Below are 20,640 nucleotides of genomic sequence, written 5' to 3'. Positions count from 1 at the left end.
CTTTCCCAAGGGGGTAAACCCACGTGCTACTGGGGGTTTTCCCTCTTGCTAAGCTTAGCTTTAGAGTGTGTCTTGGAGGTAATTCAGTTCCTTTGCGGGGCACCTGGCTTTGCTGCTGTGAGGATCAGCTGCTGAACATGCCCTTGCATTACAGAGAAATACCAGAAGAAAAAAAAAAACATTTTAAAGGCCACTTTAAGGTCTATTTTTTAGACCATCACCTACTCTTTTTTTGTTTTCCTTCTTTCCCTCCAGGAGGGTCATTTTGAATTTGGTAAGTCCAATTGCTATTTTTCTATCACGCAACACTGGTTCTGAGCCTCACATTCCTTCCTTCCTGAATCCAGCATGTCAGCTTAGGGTAGTCAAAATGACCAGTTTCTGGTCACTCAAAATGAGCAGGCTTTCCAAAAGCAAAGCCAAACCCAGGACAGGCCTGAAAAGGATCAGCTACATCAAATTATAAAAGAACCAGAGGAAGAGCTTTTATCGTGAAAAAGTCAGGAGACCAAAAAAAAAAAAAAAAGAGTCTGATTTTAGACAAAGTGCAAGTTTACTGCAGGCTGGCACCTGGGTATTAGTGGGACAAAACCAGTCCCCACACTTCCCCAAAAGGCTGTGCTGAGGTTTTATAAACAGAACAAGAACACTGCTGGATGAAGAGAGTGAGCAAATAGGAGAGAAACGCCAGGAAAAGAATTCTCAAGGTTCTAATTAAACAGTCAATAATCCCAGTGTGCTCCCCAAATTCTCGCTGCACAGCTGCTCTGCTCCCACATGCCCTCCATTCACCAGGCTCCAGCTTTGAGATCAACACCGGTAACCAGATTCAGGTCAGTCATTAACCCACTCACACGAATGAGGAAGAGGCCTGATGGACACACTTGCCATTCCTCACTCTTGCTTCACAGGCACAGACTCAAAGTCAGGCTTTTTAGAAGCTCACGTATTTAGGGAGCATGCAAACGTGAAAGTTCAGGCAAAAATTCCTTAGGTAATGTGTGTGACACGTTCCTTCCCACATGTCCACATTTTAACAAGTCACTAGAAAGGGGAGTTTTGAAACATTGCTGTTGTCATTCCTGAGTTGTTCCCCTGTAGGATGAAAAACAGTTCCTTCATGGTCTTCCCTGGTGGCAAAATCCCAGTGTGAATAAGGCCATAACATCAGTCACTTATTCAGTATTCCATGTGAGGCACCGTGCTGAGTCCTGATACTAAAACAGAATATTTAAAATAACTGTCGGGACTTCCCTGGTGGCACAGAGGTCAAGAATCCGCCTGCCAGTGCAGGGGACACGGGTTTGAGCCCTGGTCCGGGAACATCTCACATGCCGTGGAGCAACTAAGCCCGCGCACCACAACTACTGAGCATGCGCTCTAGAGCCCGAGAGCCACAATTACTGAGCCTGCGTGCCACAACTACTGAAGCCCATGTGCCTAGAGCCCATGCTCTGCAACAAGAGAAGCCACCGTGATGAGAAGCCTGCGCACCACAATGAAGAGTAGCCCCTGCTTGCCGCAACCAGAGAAAAGGCTGCACGCAGCAACGAAGAACCAATGCAGCCAAAAAATAAATAAATAAATTTATATAAAAAAAAGAAAAGCAGTTCCTTCTTTAACATAAAATACCTCATTCTCACTGGGGAGTTTTTTTTAGTCTGACTGTTAAATTGTAAATTTTTAAAAGTCATGGATTTGGGCATGTAGGGAAGGAAAGCATGATGCTGAAGGGAAAGTCAGTGTTGCTGCTAATGGACCAGGAAGGCCTTTCCTGGGTGAGAGTCAGTATTTCTACCTCTACTCCTGTAACCTTCCCAGTGTGCCAGCACAGGCTGGCCTGAAAGCAGTCTGGGTCTCTACCTGCGATTTTCTTCTACCAGAGATATATAATGACTAATGATCAAACATTTATTATGCTTTGAAGAAAGCTTTACAAACAGTAAGAAAAGAATTAAAATATTAATAAGCACTAAGATTCTTTATGTAAAGGCCATTGCACATGTCCTCTCCTGGTGATGAAAAACGGTACAGCCAAGTTATAAAATATTTTGGGTCTGGGTCTGGCCCAGGATGGGACAGATCACTCCCTTAGAGGCCAACTTCCTCTTCCTCAACAGCAGTCCCAGCCACCTCTCTGAATAGCACTCTTCTTATACTGCGCCAAAGAAAGAGAAGAAAAAGTGGTGGCAGTAAACAGGATACAGCCCATTCACCAAGGTTTCTTGATGGAAACTGTGTGTCATATTGGGGGTAAACTGTAGGTGGCACACCTTGGTGCTTCTCATATAATCAGGACCCAGGTTATTACATATAGTAAAGGACCAGTCAGTGTTCTCCATGAGGTTCACCAAACCAGTAAGCCAAGGAAATAAATGCAGGTGTATGAGTGAGCCCAGCTGGCACTACGTGGAATGGAGATAAGCCATCCCCACTGAGCGCTCCTGAATTTCTGACTCCCAGAAAAGTGAGTAGTGAAAAGCTGTGGTGGTTTTTTTGTTCTGTTTGGTTTTGTTTCCTACTGAGAGTACAGACAGATTTTCCACTTACTTGATGCGTCTTCCATTTCACTAAATGTCAAACAAGCATTTTCCATTATATGCTTTTCTTGGTTTTCTTTTCTCACCTTTCAAGTCTTCTTAGCTCTTCCCTTAAGAGGCTGTGCAGCTCCAGCTTTTCCAGAATAAGTTCACACTGCTTCTGGTACTGCTCCAGAGGGTTATCAGGAAAGGATGTGTGGAGTGCATTCACACCTCCCAGCAGAGCACCCCCCTGAAAGGATGAGAAAATGGGAAATACCAGGGAGAGTCACCAGGCTAGCCTGCAGACAGGAAGTATACACTAAGGGCCACTGATCCCAGATGGCTGAGACCAGCCCTCTACACCCCCATCACAGTATCAGAATCACCTGGGAGCCTTTTTCAAATTTCAGTGGTCCTTTCCCTCAATTCCTGGTGGCATGCATTGCTCTGGGAAGCCACACTGTCCCTAGTGGGACCATAAGCATCTCCCAGGCATGTTGAGGAGAAAAAGGATTGAGACCCACTGCTTTATACCAGTGGGTAAAGCAATGCTACTGATGCAGAGACTGTTTCTATGACAATTTTTCCCCCTTCTTTTAGTTTGCTTTGGATATGTTTCCAGGAATTACTAGGTCTAGAATAGGATCATTTTTATAACTCCTGATAGGCTACAAATTGTCTTTTTTAAACAATGCTTGTAACTAGGGTTCAAACATTAGGTACAAAATATCCTTACCTGCATGGAGGACTCCATTACCGACACCACTGTAATAGCATCTTCCAGAGTCACTGTGTCACGGAACATCAGGCGAGCATGAGCTAATAAGGTGCATTTGAAATTATGAAGAATTATTTTTATGAATTTTTGAGGTGATACAAATGTAATACTCTCCTGGATCCCCCCTATTCCAAAACTGTATTTTATAAATGAGCTACTAATAACAAATAAATTTTACTAGAACAAGCACATAAGTCTAACTTCAACTAGTTTTAAGGTTGTTTCTCTAAAAATGGGCCTAATCCTTCTGCACAGCCCATGGCAATTCTGTGTATTTACATGAAAAGGTACCCTGGGCTCCAGCAAAGAAAGGTGCTAATGCGGCATATATTTAATATTCAGTGACTTTTAATCCTTACTTTCTAATCGATTATAAATCATACAAAATTAAAATTAATATTCATTTCTCATCTCTGGTACATCTCTTTATCTGTGAGCTTTTCAAAACTGCCAAATTTGCAAGCCTGAATCTTGGGTATTTCTTGCCTTAATATTAGTTATAAATCCTTGAAAAAGTGAGGCACTTTTGTTTTATAGAACTTTTTGGTAAGCATATATTATATCATCATATGATACAGTCAGCTCATGTGAAAAAAATTTAGGATTGTTTAATAAGGGCTAAATGTAAAAGCCAGTATTAGAAAAAAAAGAAAAAGTCTGGAGATGCATATTAGCTGCAAGTATGCATGTAAGTCTCATACCTTAGGGATAGGATAGAGCGTGGCACTGTTAATTCAGCTTTATTGTGTTAGTGGTGGGCTATGAATGGCAACTGGTGAGAAATAACCCAGGGTGCTATATAGGAAATATTTCCCAGTAAGGGAGTATTCCACCCCAAACGCTAATAGAAGCCATCGAGAAACAAAACATCCATAAATAAGACTTTCTAAATGAATGATGTCTTAAGTTATGGGAGGTTCTGAGATGTCACAAAGATTCCTCTTTCTGAACGATGCTTCGTTCCACTCAACATCTATAATCCGTCCCCAGAAGAGTGGTTTCATAGCTCCGAGTTTTTACTTTCTAAGCAACTATGAGCAAGCACCTCAGAGATCATCCTCACTCATCTCTGAATTCATGGTGCCAAGCCCCATGCCTTGCTCACAATGGACACCCAATAAAAGTATTATCTGCTGAACGAAATAAACCTTCTGCTAATCGTATCAAGCTTTCCAGCAGGCGGATGGTTGTCCGGGCAGCGTTCCGGGAATCGCTCTGCCTCTGCATCTGGTAGTACCGCAGGAGAACTTGATTACCCTCATTAGACAGTGTGGGCTGCAGATTCCTAATGAGGCAGAAATAGGTTTTCATCTTTTCCATGCTCCAGAGCTTCTCTGATTTGCTTGGATAACCTGTATATATCAGGTACTGGGTCAGTAATTTCTAAGAACAGGCAAACATCTCATATTAAGGGTTTTGCTAAAGTTCTTGTACTCGTTTTTAAAAAGATAACCTTCAGGTTTTGTGGCCATTGAAATCTAGATGTGTCTCCGCATATACTTCTATAATAAACAGTCTTAGGCTCTAAGCCTAATAAAGGTAAGCTTCCTACAGAGGTTTAAATTATTCAGAATAATTCTGTTCTGCCATATACAGAAATAAATAGTACTTGATAAATCTAAGTTTTTGACAGAAGTCCCACATTTAGAATTCTGTTTCATAAACTCAGTCCGTTTTTTTGTGTGTGCAAGAGGCGAACCACGTGGTAATTACATATCATAAGGTTGCCCCCTTTCACCACAAAGGACATGTTTGCCAACTTTAATCTCATCAAAGGCAAGCAGAGAAAGACGCTTTTCCTTCCGTTTGTTATTCTGGGCTCACTAACTGACTCGTCTCACTGCTTTCTTTTTTTTTTTTTTACATCTTTATTGGCGTATAATTGCTTTACAATGGCGTGTTAGTTTCTGCTCTATAACAAAGTGAATCAGTTATACATATACGTATGTTCCCATATCTCTTCCCTCTTGCGTCTCCCTCCCTCCCACCCTCCCTATCCCACCCCTCCAGGCGGTCACAAAGCACCTGTGCTATGCGGCTGCTTCCCACTAGCTATCTACCTTACGTTTGGTAGTGTATATGTCCATGCCTCTCTCTCGCTTTGTCACAGCTTACCCTTCCCCCTCCCCATATCCTCAAGTCCGTTCTCTAGTAGGTCTGTGCTTTCTATCTAAGCCTCTCTCTACTGCCCATTAGTTATGGTACCTTGGGTACTTATTTAATTTTCTTCAAGGAAAATTTCATTTGTTACGTCTACTCTTTGTCAATTTGAATGATTTGTTCGTCTCCACGTACCTTTGTTTTCTAAGATAAAGGCAGAAATTATACGATCCCAGTCTTCATTCTTGGTATCAAGCAAAACCAGGATCAGGTCGAATCGACTTAAGAGTGGGCTGCCAAGGGCAATGTTCACTGACACAGACTCACGGGGGTCGTACTGGCCTTTGGGGTTGGTTGCTGCGAGGATGGTGGTCCTTGTGTTCAGCTTGCACACGAGGCTACCAAAAGAGAAGGTACAATTCACTGACTGTTGGGATTCAAATGAAAAGCAAGATTAAACTTGTTAATAGAAAGGGACTGCTCTTGCACCTTGAAAATCTACACTCATGTGAAAGAGAATGTGAATGATACAAACACCAAGTTCAAATGAAGGACATTTACACTAGCCTATCTTGAAGAAAGTAAGTATTTAACAAACACTTCTTATGCCCAGAGTATGAGCAGACCCCTCTGCTAAGGGGTGTTAAGAGGTGTACAAAGTTAAACCACACGTGGATACTGCTCTTAGGGAGCTTGCAGTCCACTAGCTATAATGGTAAGACAAGGCAGAATATGGTAAGTTCTAGAAACATAAATTTCCCAGGGGAAATAAAGATGATGTGTATTCATCTATGTGGATGGAAGAGACACTCAGAGAAACATTATGAAGTTTTTGAACTGGGCCTTTCATGACATCTGGACTTGTTCTGTGCCTTTACTTACTTTGTTTCGGTTTTCTAAAAGTGAAAGAAACAGGATGAAGGGAAAGGGAGGGAGGGAGGGAGGGAGGGAGGGATAAAAGGAGAAGAAATCAGGAAAAAGAAAGGTTGATCAGCATAGTGTTTTTGAGGAGCAACAGTGAAGGGAAGGCTTCGGAGGAGGGCTGGTCAGATGGGGAAGGACCACGGACGGGACACATGGGAGAGACAAGGGCAGTGGCCCAGAAGAGGCACTCAAGTCTTCAACAGAGCAGTGACAGGATAGATATGGAGGTGACATAACTTAGATGTTGTTTTTAAACTTATTTATGATGGGCAAGCCCTCAAAATAATATGGCACATTCACTGACAATAACAAGTATAGCATTCTTTCCCTGTAAAGTTGTATGCTCTCTAGTGATGACTGTTTTCAGTTACAGCGGCATGTCTGCCTCTCAGCAGTCAAAACCCTGGGACATCGGCAAACATGTGCTGTCTGTTAATCCCTGATCTATTTCCAGTTGGCTCTAGCAATTACCTCATGCCTGAAGACTGAAAAAGTTTGAGAATTTTTATTTGTGGTAAATGGCACAAGAAGACACAGAAGAGAAAGACAAACGAGGCACTTTCACTGAAAACTAAATCCTCTTTTTAAAAAAATTACTGATAGGGAAAAATTTTGAACAGAGAGTCCACATCTTAACATTTATGTACCAAAATGACTTTGTAAAGGCAGCTGTTTAGAACTCAGATTCAAGTTTGCCATAAAAACAATGTAATAAATGGTCCCTAACTAATCCCACGAAAAGCACATTTAATCCAATACTGAAGTGAGGCTGTTTGCATTTATCATAAAAAAGGAATATTGCTGCAATACTGGCAATGAAACAAAATACAACTGCATATGAATTAATTTCTCAAAAATTATTTTCTGAGAGGTAAAATTGATTGTTCTTCCTCTCTCTGATCAAGAGCTATTTACAAGCCATTTCCTGTGTGCAGAGGACTGTAGTGAGAATTGAGAAGGGTGTATAGCTGGTCCCGGCCTTCAGTTAGTTTACAACAGGACTGCTGGAGGATAAGGAGGCTCAACACGGCGCCTGCCAGACAGGATGTGTGCAACGGAAGCTGGCGTCAGCATCAGTGTCCGCAAAGAGAGACTTCTGTGGAGATGCCTGGATACGTGTAAGACATAGACTCTTAACGATATCCATGACGTGAGAAGGAAAATGAGCAAGCCAAGACAGAAAAAAGGTGGTGAATTATTCCTGAGGTAACTGGGAAAAAATGAAAGGAGAAGCTTAGGCAAGGGGGCTAAGGAAGATTTATACGTGAAGAAAACAGGTTTCCTGAGGGGCAGCTTGTGGAAATTCAAGCAATGAAGGTAGAGAGGTGGGCAGGAGAGGAGGAGACTGTATGGGGTAGTAAAGCCACGCAGCTGCCAGTAGCAAAGGGGAGGATGGGGACGGCGTCAGAAGGGACAGAGTGGTCTCGATCACTTGAAAGAGGGGAAGACAGCATATAAACCTGGTGGCTGCAGACCTGTGTACGGACATGACTGCATTACAAACTGAATGGGGCTGCAGCGAACAAAGATGCTCACACAGTCTAAGTACTGTGTGCACAGTAATGCTTTGCTAAATACTACTGAATGAGGAACTCATGAATTAGTGGAAGGTAAGGGTCATTTTCCCAATCCAGTACAAGCTCTACCTTCCTCAGTAATAAGAAGATAACTACCATATTTGTAATACCAAGCACTGTGTTAGGCTTTGTGTATACATATTACCCCTAATCTTCACAACAACCTGAAAGGTAGATATTATTATCACCAACTTGGAAATAAGGAAACTATAAGTCCCAAGATGTTAATAACTTCCCCAAGGTTACATGGAGAGCCACAGAGCTGTGATTCAAACCCAGATCTGCTTAACTCCAAAACCAACGCTCTTTCATCTCCATACTGCCACCCTGGTGGTGTCACATTTTAAACACTTCCTGTGGTCTTGAAGATTCTGCCTCATGTTTTAGGTATTCATTTCCTTGCCTTATTTTTTCTTTTTTAATTTTTTTTTGGATTACACGGGCCTCTCACTGTTGTGGCCTCTCCCGTTGCGGAGCACAGGCTCCGGATGCGCAGGCTCAGCGGCCATGGCTCACGGGCCCAGCCGCTCCGCGGCATGTGGGATCTTCCTGGACCGGGGCACGAACCTGCATCCCCTGCATCAGCAGGTGGACTCTCAACCACTGCGCCACCAGGGAAGCCCTCCTTGACATTTTTTTCTACTTAATTTGATCCCCCTTGAGGGCCTGTGACTTACTGTTATAATGCTCACACTGTCTGTCACATATTAGATGTTCAATAAACATGTACTGAATAAGTGATAAACAAAAATTAATCTTTACTTAGTACAGTATTTCTAAAATTCAGAGTCATTTTATACTCACAGGCTTCATCCGTCATAAAATAATCACGCTAATATATTTTATTTTCTGCATTAACTTCAAGGAGTGAAAACATTCCAGTTTCTGAAAAAGCTATTTTTCCATTTTTAATCCACATGTTTAAAACTTCCTATATACATGGGAGTACTTTTTCTAAACATCGTAAAGTTAAGTTACTTAAATTATTTTTACCATGACAGGCCCTCCGGATAGTGCCCTTATTTTTGTGACGGTCCCCCATTACTCTCATTACATCTTTACCGGTGATCCCCATCTTTGCTCATGGGTTTAATCACTACCTATAGGCTGGCACTTCCAAATTTAGCTCTAGCCTGTGGCAGTGGCTGCTCTGTGTTCACCAAACCTTGTTTTCCTTTCTCCCTGGGGACAGAGCAAGATTTAATTTCCCATCCTCCTTTCCAGTTAAGGAGAGCTGTAATAACAAGTCTTGCCAATGGAATGGGGGTAGGAGAACGTATGCTACTTCCAGGTCAGGCTCCTAAAAGCCTTCCTGTGCAACCCTCCCTGCTTCTCTCTCTCTTTGCTGGTACAGATGAGGATAAGGCCCTGGAGTCAGACAGCCACCTGAGGGACTACGGAGCACAGTGCCTCACCCGCCACATCAGACTGTGACTCAAGCAAGAAAAACTCCCTCTGGCAAAACACTGCAGGAAGAGATGAGCACAGGAGAGAAGTGACCACTTTTCAAGGAGTAACGAAAGAGAACAGACAGCTCAGGAATTTGAGGCTTTGAAGGGCTGGAAAAGACAGTTGCCTCTAGACCCCAGAAAGTAAGGGGAAAGACTGAAACGCTGAGCCTGCGCTTCCGGAGCCTGTGCTCCACAGCGGGAGAGGCCAAAACAGTGAGAGCCCCCCCCCCCCCCCGCACAAAAACAAACAAACAAAGAGTGAAGCCTTCAGCTTAGATGGCCTTAGGGTAGAGCCACAATAGCCAAGAGGAGGAAGCAATACAAATGTCCATGGGTGAATAAATGGATAAACAATACACACACGCACACAGTGAAATGTTATTCAGCCTGAAAGAAAGGAAATCCTGCCACAAAATACAACAGGGATGAACTTTGAGAACATTATGGTACGTGAATTAAGTCAGTCACAAAAGACAAATACTATATGATACCATTTATATGGGGTTTCTAGAGTAGTCACATTCATAGAAACAGAAAGTAAAATGGTGGTTGCCAGGGACTGGGGAGAGGGGGAAATGGGGAGCTGTTGTTTAATGCGTGTAGAGTTTCAGCTTTGCAAGATGAAGAGTTCTGAAGATTGGTTGCAGAACAAATGTGAATGTACTTAACACTACTGAACTGTATACTTAGAAATAATTAGGATGGTAAGTTTTATGTGTTTTTTGTTTTTTAACCACAATTTTAAAAAATGGAATGGAGAGCGTTATGGACTGAATGTTTGTGTCCCCGAAAATTCCTATTTTGAAGCCCTGACACCCAAAGTGCTGATATTACGAGTTGGGGAGCTTAGGAAGGTAACCAGGTTTAGATGGGGTTATGAGTGTACAGCTCTCATAATGGGATTCACCTCCTGAAAGCAGAGGATGAGAGACAAGAGCTCTCTCTTCCGGCTCGCACATGGAGGGGAGGCCATGTGGGCAACAGCAAGAATGCAGCTGTTTAAGAGCAAGGAAGTGGGTCCTCACTAGGAATCGAATCTGCTAGCACCTTGATCTCGGACTCCCCAGCCTCTGGAACTATGAGAAATAAATGTCTGTTGTTTAAGCCAATCAGTCTACAGTATTTTGTTATAGCAGCCCAAGGAAGAAAAAAACCCCAAAACCCAACAAACTGAGCTTGAGAAATATGTCAAGAAAGGAATTCTGGATACTGGCATATGCAACGGACTAGAAGCAAAGGGATCAGAGACCTAAATTACTATGGGATCTGCACTGCCCAAAAAACCACAAACTCAGTCTGAAGAAGCCTTTGTTGTGATGGAGTAAAATTCATACTTTATGGCAAGACAAGAAAATTTAAACATAAAATTCTTCTCTGACTATTTGGGCCTCCTCCCTCCCCTTTAGTGTGTATTGTGTATCTGCATTAACCAGACCTCCTTAGGAGATAACCTTCCTTCTTAATCTTGTAAGGGGCCACGATGACCCATGACCCACAACTCACTTTGTATGTGTAGATCTGGATTGTGTAAACTGTCAATAATACATCATTTGACATATAACCCATCGTGTCAAAAACTTACATAACTGTGCTTTGACCTCAGAACAGTCCTCAGAGCTTCCTGAAAGACTGTCACCCAGGTTATAATCTCAGGTTGGCGCAAATAAAATTTTCCATTTCTTTCTTAGATCGACTATTGATTAATGTTTTTCATTGACAATTGCTTTCAAGTTGTAAAAACAACCTTTTGCACATATGATACCAAAAGTACAAGTAAAAAAAACAGACAAAATAGGTAAAATGAACTGCATCAAAATTTGAAACTTTTATGCTTCAAAGGACGCCATCAAGGAGGTGAAAAAAACCCACACACAGAATGGAAGAAATTATTATTTGCACATCATATATCTGATAAAGGACTTATATTCAGAACATACAAAGAACTCTTAGAACTCAACAATAAAATGATAAATAACCCAGTTAAAAATGGGCAAAGGATTGGAACAGACATTTCTCCAAAGAAGATATACATTTGGCTAATAAACATATGAAAAGATGCTCAATGTCTTTAGTCATTAGGAAAATGCAAATCAAAACCTCAGTGAGGAAACCATAAACAAAATAGAAAAGACAACCTACAGAATCAGAGAAAATATTTGCAAACAATGCTACTGACAAGGGATTAATTTCCAAAACACACAAACAGTTCATATAGCTCAATATCAAAAAAACCAAACAACCCAATCAAAAAATGGGCAGAAGACCTAAACAGACATTTCTCCAAAGAAGACATACAGATGGCCAACAGGCACATGAAAAAATGCTCAACACTGCTAATTATGAGAGAAATGCAAATCAAAACTACAAGGAGATATCACCTCACTCTGGTCAGACTGGCCATCTTCAAAAAGTCTACAAGTAATAAATGCTAGAGAGGTTGTGGAGAAAAAGGAACCCTCCTACACTGTAGGTAGGAATGTAAAATGGTACAGCCACTATGGAGAACAGTGTGGAGGTTTTTTAAAAAACTAAAAATAGAGTTACCATATGATCCAGCAATCCCACTCCTGGGCATATATCCGGAGAAACCTATAATTTGAAAAGATACATGCACCCCAATGTTCATGGCAGCACTATTTACAATAGCTAAGACACAGAAACAACCTAAATGCCCATCAAGAGACGAATGGAAAAAGAAGATGTGGTATATTTATACAATGGAACACTACTCAGCTGTAAAAAGAATGACATAATGCCATCTGCAGCAATATGGATAGACCTAGAGATTATCATACTAAGTGAAGTAAGCCAGACAGAGAAAGGCAAACATATAATATTGCTTACATGTGGAATGTGAAAAATAATAAAATACAAATGAACTTATTTAAACAACAGAAATAGACCCACAGACATAGAAAACAAACTTATGGTTACCAAAGGGGAAAGGGGGGTAGGGGGAATAAATTAGGAGTTTGGGATGAACACATCCACACTACTGTACATAAAATAGATAACCAACAAGGACCTACTGTATATAGCACAGGGAACTATACTCAATATTCTATAATAACCTATAAGGGAAAAGAATCTGAAAAAGAATATATATATAGATATATAACAGTATATATATATCTGGATCACTGTTAATCAACTACACTTTAGTTAAAAAAAACACAATGAGATACGACTTTAGATACACTAGTACTGTTATAATCACAAAGACAATAACAAGTGTTAGCAAGAATGTAGAGAAATTGGACCCTTCATACATCGCTCGAGAGATTGTAAAATGGTATAGTGGCTTTGGAAAACAGTTCCTCAAAAAGTTAAATATGGAGTTACCATTTGACCCAGCAATCTGCTCCTATGTATATACTCAAGAGTAATGAAAACATATGTCCCCACAAAAACTTGTACTTGAATCTTCTTAGTAGCATTATTCATAATAGCCCCAAATTGGAAACAGCCTAAATTTTTATCAACTGATGAATGGATAAACAAAATGTGGTATATTCATATAAAGAAAGACTATTCAGCCATATAAAGAAACAAACTATTGATACACGCAACAACCCGGATGAACCTTAAAAACAAGTCAAAGTTGCCAGACACAAAAAGTCACATCTTATATGATTCGATTTATATGAAATGTCCAGAACAGGCAAATCCACAGAGATAGAAAGTAGATTGGTAGTTGCCCAGGACTTGGGGGAGACGGAAAATGGGGAGTGAGAGCTACAGGATATGGGATTTCTCTTTGGGGTGATTAAAATGCTCAGGAACCAGTGCTAATAGCTGCACAACTCTATGAATATACTAAAAACTACAGAATTGTATACTTCAGAAGGGTGGACTTTATGTAGTATGTGAATTATACCTCAAAGCTGTTAAGAGAAAAAGTCAGAGGAAAGAATCAAAATAAAATGGTACGTTTGTAAAAAAAAACCAAACAAACAAAAATAACAATCTTGGTCCCCTAAGCTTGCTCCAGGAGGATGCAGGCTGGGAAGCTCAGGTGCCGCCTTCAGATGCGGCCAAAGGAGGATAACGGGCAAGAAGAACCCTTTGTGTGCTGAGCTGAGCCAGGGGCCAGAGAACAGTGCAAAAGGAGTTATCTTAGAATTAGAACCAGGGTTTAATCACAAAACCTCCCTTAATGCCCGCTCAGCAGGACCCCAGAATTTCTACAATCCAGTGCCTGCCATGTATTTTCCGTTTTCCCCCTTTCTAAGTAGAGGCTGTAACTGTGATCAACCAGTCTGGTCCACCATGGTATATACTGTGTGGGGTGGGAACATACTTGTCTTTCTCAGCTCGACTGTGCATTGCTGGGTTCCCTCAAAAGCTGACTTCTAAGATAAGGATTTAGGAACAGGGAGTTTATCTGGGAGGCAACCCTAGGAGTGGGGAGAGTCAGACCAGAAAAAGAGAAAAGCCAATAAAGAGTACAATGATGAGCAAGTTACTATGGCAGGAAATTGGGGCTCAGTCCTGCCAGGGAACCTCGAGGAACATACATTAGAATTGTGCCACCCAGGGATGGGGAAGCAAAGATTACTGACTGACGATCCCTCAGTAGTTGAGGATTAATTCTTAGGTTGTGTTAAGCCACGGTTTGCTATTGTGGCTAGTGCAGCCTGACCGGACTAATATACAGCACATCTCTCTACTGAGCTCCAGATCCGCTGGCTATGACAATAACCACCCCAGTGTTTAAGTGATCTCCCAACCTAAAGAATCAGGCCAGAAAACAGCCTGGATGCAGCATTCACATATCAGTTTCCAGATTATCCAACCTTTCTAGATTAATAGGCCCTCGATTTAAAAATAAAAATGTTTAGCACCCCCCAAAATGGGATGAAAACACCCACAAAACTATACAAAGCAAAAACATAATAATGATATTCTCACAATCCATTACATTCTTTTTGGCAATCTTAAACGCTGAGGTACACACACCCTCCCCTGCTTTCTAACAAGGTCGATAAAGTTGACAAGTTATCTTTCACATCTAGATTGACCCAATGAGTGGTAACAAGAGATGCACAGGCAATGGGAATAGGAAAGAGGAAAGGGGTGAAAGTACTGCTCGTACGTATCGTCTAGAAAGAACAGGACACTCTCCGAGTACCTGATTTGCACTTAGATTTTCACATCTTGGTGGCATGCTTGGATGCCTCTAAGGAACACTTCTCAATCTGTTCCCTCCTCTCCCTGTTTCCCCCTCTTAACATGAGGCTAGTCTGTGAAGGATGCTACCAGAGAAGCAGCTTCTCAAGATCCTGGAAGGAGGAGGCAAGCTGGGTGCCAGGGGTGGAGGCATCTTACCCTGGAGCCATGGTTCCCAAGCCTGGCTTGTCAATGAGAACCCAGGTGGGTTTTAACAATACACATTCCCAGGTCCCACCTCCGAGATTCTGACTGGTAGGCCTGGTGTGGGCTAGAAAACTGAAGATCAGCCCAGTGGGGACTGGTGCTGTGGCTCTTCCATGGCTATTGGAATCGAGGTGTACAATAAATGTTTACTTGTCTGTCTCGCTACAAGGTTGTCCACATCTTGAGAACAAAGGCCTTGTCTTTTCATCTTTGTGGTGTTAGTAGCTAGCAGAGACCATGATGTTACTGAGTGTTCAAGACATGTTTGCTGAGCAAAACAAGAAATTGCCATCTTGCTGTTTTTAAATTTTAGACTGTACTTCTACCTAGGCATATGAGTATAATATAGTAGCAGCAAATATATAATTGCAATGTCAGATTTTCTCCTAAAATGTGTCCTCAGCAAATAGTGAGGGTATCCTCTATTTTTTAAGCATCTGATACCCTGCCTTTGATGAGAAGCTATCCTAGTTAAGACTGAAAACAACCTGGAAAATACGTGAAACATTATCTTTCCCAAATCATTATTTAGTTTAGCATTCTACAGCCTTAAAGATCATCACCACATAAAGCTCTCTCAAATGACTTCACACAATCATGTGGCACTGTGCTGCCATTTGCCAGTTGCAGGGACTGATCTGCACAGCTTAAACAGGTACATTCAAATACTGATACCCCCTTTTAAGCTTATACTGCATCCTTTCCTTCTTGGTTTCTTCTTCTATTTCATTAAGCAGCCAGGACAAATGTAAAGTGTTAAACTCCCAAACTTTAAAAATGTTTTCAGATTTAAGTAACATAAGCAGAGAACAATAAAACTATTGGTCTTTTCAAATAAATATGGATTCAGTAAGACCTATATTTTGGTACTAACACTGTAAGTTACATTTTAGTAGACTGTAGACATCCGTAGTAGACATCCTGAGTGTTTTAGCATTTTTTTCTATTCTGACTGCCCATAACAAGCTTTTACACCACAGAAATCATATTGACTGATTCTCTCCCAGCCCCTTGTGCATCTGAATGGTGGGTATATGGTTTATGATATGCCTCTCAACTTAAAAAACAGTTTGTGGAACTGGCACAGTTACATGGAACAATTAAGTGTGTGGGTCTTATTTTTTAAAAGAATTCTCTACTTCTATGTAATGTACATAAAGTCATACACACACACACACACACACACACACACACACACACACACACACACACACGCACCCCTCTCTGCGAAATTCCCTGCAGCCTTGGCGCCCAGCCATTCTGATCCAGCAGTTCACATTGATACCCTTAAGGGAGATTATAATTCAAACAAAAATTCCTTCACAAGTCAATCAGACTTTAATCACTTGAGACATGAGAGAGACGAGACAGAGAAAACAAAAGCATACATATCAAAGAGTTCCTAAAAATGATGCTGTAAGGTATCAAACATCTCAAAGACAATCCTAACATGGTCCTAGAGAATGGGCCCAGAACATCTGGATGATGACGGCTCATTGAAGGACTCCTATTCTAGGGGACAAAAGCCAAAGGAAGAAAAGTCTGAACTGGGGAGTGAGGAGTAGGTAAGGTGTTTCAAGAGGAAAATTCAGAGTATCCTTATTTTATTTTAGTTGAATACATGATTAAGTATATTCCCTTCTCATACTTAACCCTTCTTACCTGCTTACTAATGAACAACCTGACATGCTTTATGTATCTAGAGACATTTTCTGAAAGTGTTCTGCATTTGGCAATTAACTGTATACTTTCCATCAGGAAGATTAACAAGCTTCTAATTAGGGAGAGTGAACTTAAGATTCTGAAAACTGTTGGCCACAAAATTAGATGAGCAACTGCTTGAAGCAGATCCAACTTTTTCTTAAATTGTAGAGTGACCCAGAGTAAGTGCTATGAAAAATGAACACATGAGCTAAGTGTTCGGAACCTGAAGAGGGTTTCCTTTGGTTCCCACCACCAAGGAGATGATAGATGGACAGTGGTAACTGAGGGCACACTTAACTGCCAGCCCAAGAGCAAAACCAACATGTACCATATTCTTGCACTTTTCTGTAAGTGGTATTACAGCTATTACAGTGACGTTAAAAAAAAAAACCCAAACGTAAAAGGACAACTTGAATGGAGGAATAACGATCACATAATTGGTGGAAACTATGATCTGGGGAGAAACTGTAAGAACTTCTACAAACTACAGAGCTTGACCAAGAGTTTACAACTCACTAGGTACATGTGACTAAGTACTGTCTTTTAAAACCCTGCCATCCTTTTTGTCCATCTCTTTGAAAGCCACTGAGCTCGAGACTTTTCTCATGAAGAGCTACCTCCTATTTAGATTGATTCACCAGGGTACTCTGTCTGTGTAAACAAACTATTGTTTCCCAGCACCGACAAATCTACTAATACTTACAACTGACATATGACTTGTTCTTTGGTATATTTCTTAAGTGATTCTTTGTCCTCATTATAGTCCTGGACAGGCCAACCACAGGAATGCCCACCAAGCACATAACTCCACAATCCCTTGTACGTAAACTGCCGTACATGGACGACTGGCTGGGCCTGATATTGGAACCTGACCCAAGAGCAGTCAGCCCATAAACTGGCCAGAGGTCTCTGGGCTGCTCTTGCATAAATCTAGATGACAATATCTCACTGGGCCTCTCTTGAGGGTATCTGAAATGGACACAAGAGGGAGAGCTGAACTACTAAAGAGAGGTGAACAAGCCTAAAAGACACACAAACACACAGATAAATCAAAGACAGAGAAAATATCTGAGTCACGACAATGGGAGAGCAGGTCTGAAAATGAATATACTTCTGATGCTAAGGTGGCAATGAGATAATATAGCTGCTATTTTATATCTATAAACTCCCATCCCCCAAGTTATGTTCCAGTCACACCCAAATGCAGCTTTTACTCTTCCACATACCCTAGCAGGCCTGGCTTAAGGTCTATATCAGGTAACTTGAGCTAGTCTCATTATAACTTTAAAAAACCTTTACAGTTTTTTAGGCATCCACCTTGTGGCATTCACTATTTCATCCCGGAGCAGAACCATGTTTTGGCTGACAGCTCAAGGATCCTAGACAAATGCAGAAACCTGATGATGATGATGATAATGGCCCATATTCACTTATAACAATTTCAAAATCCAAAAAGTTCTTAAAAACGGCAAGGTTTTCATAGGTAATCTGGCAGCAAACTCTGACCTAAACTGATGAGTCTTTATGCTATTTAGTGTGAAGTTTTATAAGTTTCACAAAATAATTAAATAATTAAAGCGTTTGAATACAGAGTGCTGTCTTAGACACTGCTAGTGGGTTTCATAATATATGACACTTGCATTGTAGTACTTTCTTAAAACTGAAACGAAAAATCTGAATTCCAACATGCATTTGGGCCCCAAGAGTTTCTGAAAGGAATTATAGACCTATAATAGTTAACACTTAAATGGCATTTATTATGTGCCAGGTTCTATCCTAAGCACTTTACTGGATTAACTCATTTAATTTTCACAACAGCCGTATGAAACAGACAGAATAATTCTCACCATCGTACCATGAGGAAGCCAAGGCCCAGAGGAGTCGGGTGATATGCCTGGCTAGTAGGAAGTGGAGATGGAACCTCAACCCAGCCAGACTAGCTCGGGCACTCTTGCTCTTCATCATTATGATAATTCTTTCAATACCCAATACATTCTTGTGGTCATTTTTAAAAGGTAGAGCTCTTGATGCAGTTTCCTGAACTTGTTCCATGTCTAGCACAGATCACGTTCCATATTTCATGATATAATGTGAAACCGTATTTTATACATGTACATATTCTGCAATAAACCAGCCAGCAGCTGAATTCGTTCATCATGGATGAGTTTGTGGGCCAGCCCATAATTTGCAGCATCTCATAGGTGGCACCTTAAACGTTATCCATTTACTCATTAGATGCTTGAATTCTTTATATAATTATTTTCTAGATGAACTTGAAGACCTCGAAACCCTATAGGCAGCCTACTTATCTCTAGGCAGCTCTAGCCACTAGAAGTCTTGCTTGTACTGATTCTAAATATGCTTTCCTGAAGCTTCAATCCATTGATTCTAAAGAATATAGAACAAGTCTAATTCCTTATCTATATTTGAGCCCTTCAAAATGATTGCAGATAACAATCTAATTACTTTTTCTGGAAATGGTTCAAGGAAAACACAGGCAACGTTTTAAAAATATACAGCAAAAGTTGGTGTTATTTAAACAACAAGAAAGAACAGCTTAAAAAACAAAATGCTGACTTCCAGGCTTCCATAGGATAATGGCAGCTGCTTATATCCACATCTCTCAACACATGCTCCAGAGACCTTAGGGATTAACAAGAAGAGCAAATAAACCTGTAAAACAAAACTGAAAGCTAGCTAAGAGAGAGACAGAATACTACAAACTTCAATTTCCATGTAAACAGACATTAGAAACCAGCAAAGCTAATCTAGAGCCCATGTTGGAACAGGAAGATGGGTGGAGACTGAGTGAAAAGGAGGAGAGGGCAATGGGTTCCTCATGACGGAGGAAAACAGATAAAACCACCCTTACAAGGAGGGAATCCCACACGGAGCGGGGAAATATTGAGAACAGTCTTGAGACCTCATCAAAGCAGTGACTACTGGGCAGTAGAAAGAGGAACCTGAAGGTTCCTGAGACCAGAGGTGGCAGGCTTGGGAAGGGTCCTGGAGTGGATGGAGGTGACTTACAAGGGGCAAGGGTCCCTTGGAGTGTTGGCAATCAGGAGAAGGAGGCAAGCAGTATATTAAAGATCCTACAGCACAAATGAGAAACACAAAATCAGAACACATCACCTGACCCCCTTAAACCTTAGGAAAAAACTCTATTAGGTAAAATGCACTGAGCTGAGATTACTCTGAACTAAAAACTAGTACACCACCCAAACCTCTGACCACCACCTTAATAGAATAACTACTACTGATTCAGGAAAAGATAAGACATTTCAGAATGAATGGAAATAATATGCATTATTAGTACAAAACTACCACAAGAATCAAAATACCTTAGTTGATAAAACCCCTACCCCACCTCCCCCTAAAAAAGCCCACAAAGCAGAAGAAATCTGTATTTAATATGCTCACTTAAATTAAATAATCTTAAACAAACATTTGTACGTATGAAGAACCATTCCAAATCAGAATTCAAAAACTCAGAACAGAAAAATATAAAAAAGAGGAAGATGAACATCCAGAGATGACTCAGGGAAGAAAATGGGGGAAGGGAGGGAGACAAAATAATTTCAGAAATGAACATTTAAATCTGGGCATCCAAAGAGAGGACAGACAGGAATGAAAATATAATAAAGGTTGCTAAGGGGAGGAATAAAAATGCCAAGAGAATAAAAACAAAAGAGCCAAAAAGTCTCAGAAAAAAATTGGCTGCTATAGAATCTAGGCAAAGAAGACCTAACATACATGTAATTGGAATTTCTGAAAAATCAAAACAAAGAACAGAATATGTGAAACTATAATTCAAGAAACATTTCCAGAGAGAAATGAAGTCTTCTACTGATACATTTCAAAGAGCTCACTAATATCTAAAAAAAATGACCAAGGATAATCAACTAAGATATAGCCTAGTGAAAGTATTACACTTAAACCACAAAGAGAAAAATCCTTCTGGGCCTTCAGGCAAGAAAATCAAATCACCTACAAAGCAAAGGATATCAGGATGGCATTAGATTTGTCAACAGCAACATGCAAAGCAAGATGACAGGAAAGACAGTATAAGGCTAGGTCTTTATATCTAGTTACGCTGTTCTTCAAGTATCAAAGCTATGAAAAATATTAATAGCTTTAAACCTGCACAAACTCAGTACAGTACTCAGGAACCCCTCCCAAGGAATCTGTTAGAGGAGACCTTCATT

The 20,640-nt window shown here is 40.8% G+C and overlaps 1 protein-coding gene across 1 annotated transcript in view; it reads right to left on the bottom strand.

Annotated features, from left to right (window-relative positions):
* The window catches only part of MCM9 (minichromosome maintenance 9 homologous recombination repair factor), a 77,189-nt gene that overhangs the window by 3,956 nt on the left and 52,593 nt on the right, over positions 1–20,640 (bottom strand). Inside the window, exons 8-11 of the mRNA XM_007454910.1 lie at positions 5,596–5,798; positions 4,449–4,652; positions 3,259–3,341; positions 2,627–2,772 (exon numbers count right to left, since the gene is read on the bottom strand). Coding sequence (XP_007454972.1) covers positions 2,627–2,772; positions 3,259–3,341; positions 4,449–4,652; positions 5,596–5,798 — 636 coding nt within the window. The remainder of the gene's footprint in view (positions 1–2,626; positions 2,773–3,258; positions 3,342–4,448; positions 4,653–5,595; positions 5,799–20,640) is intronic.

Source organism: Lipotes vexillifer, unplaced genomic scaffold (genome assembly GCF_000442215.2).
Source record: "Lipotes vexillifer unplaced genomic scaffold, Lipotes_vexillifer_v1.1 scaffold58, whole genome shotgun sequence".
NCBI lineage: Eukaryota > Metazoa > Chordata > Mammalia > Artiodactyla > Lipotidae > Lipotes > Lipotes vexillifer.
This window is presented reverse-complemented; position numbering and strand designations above follow the sequence as displayed.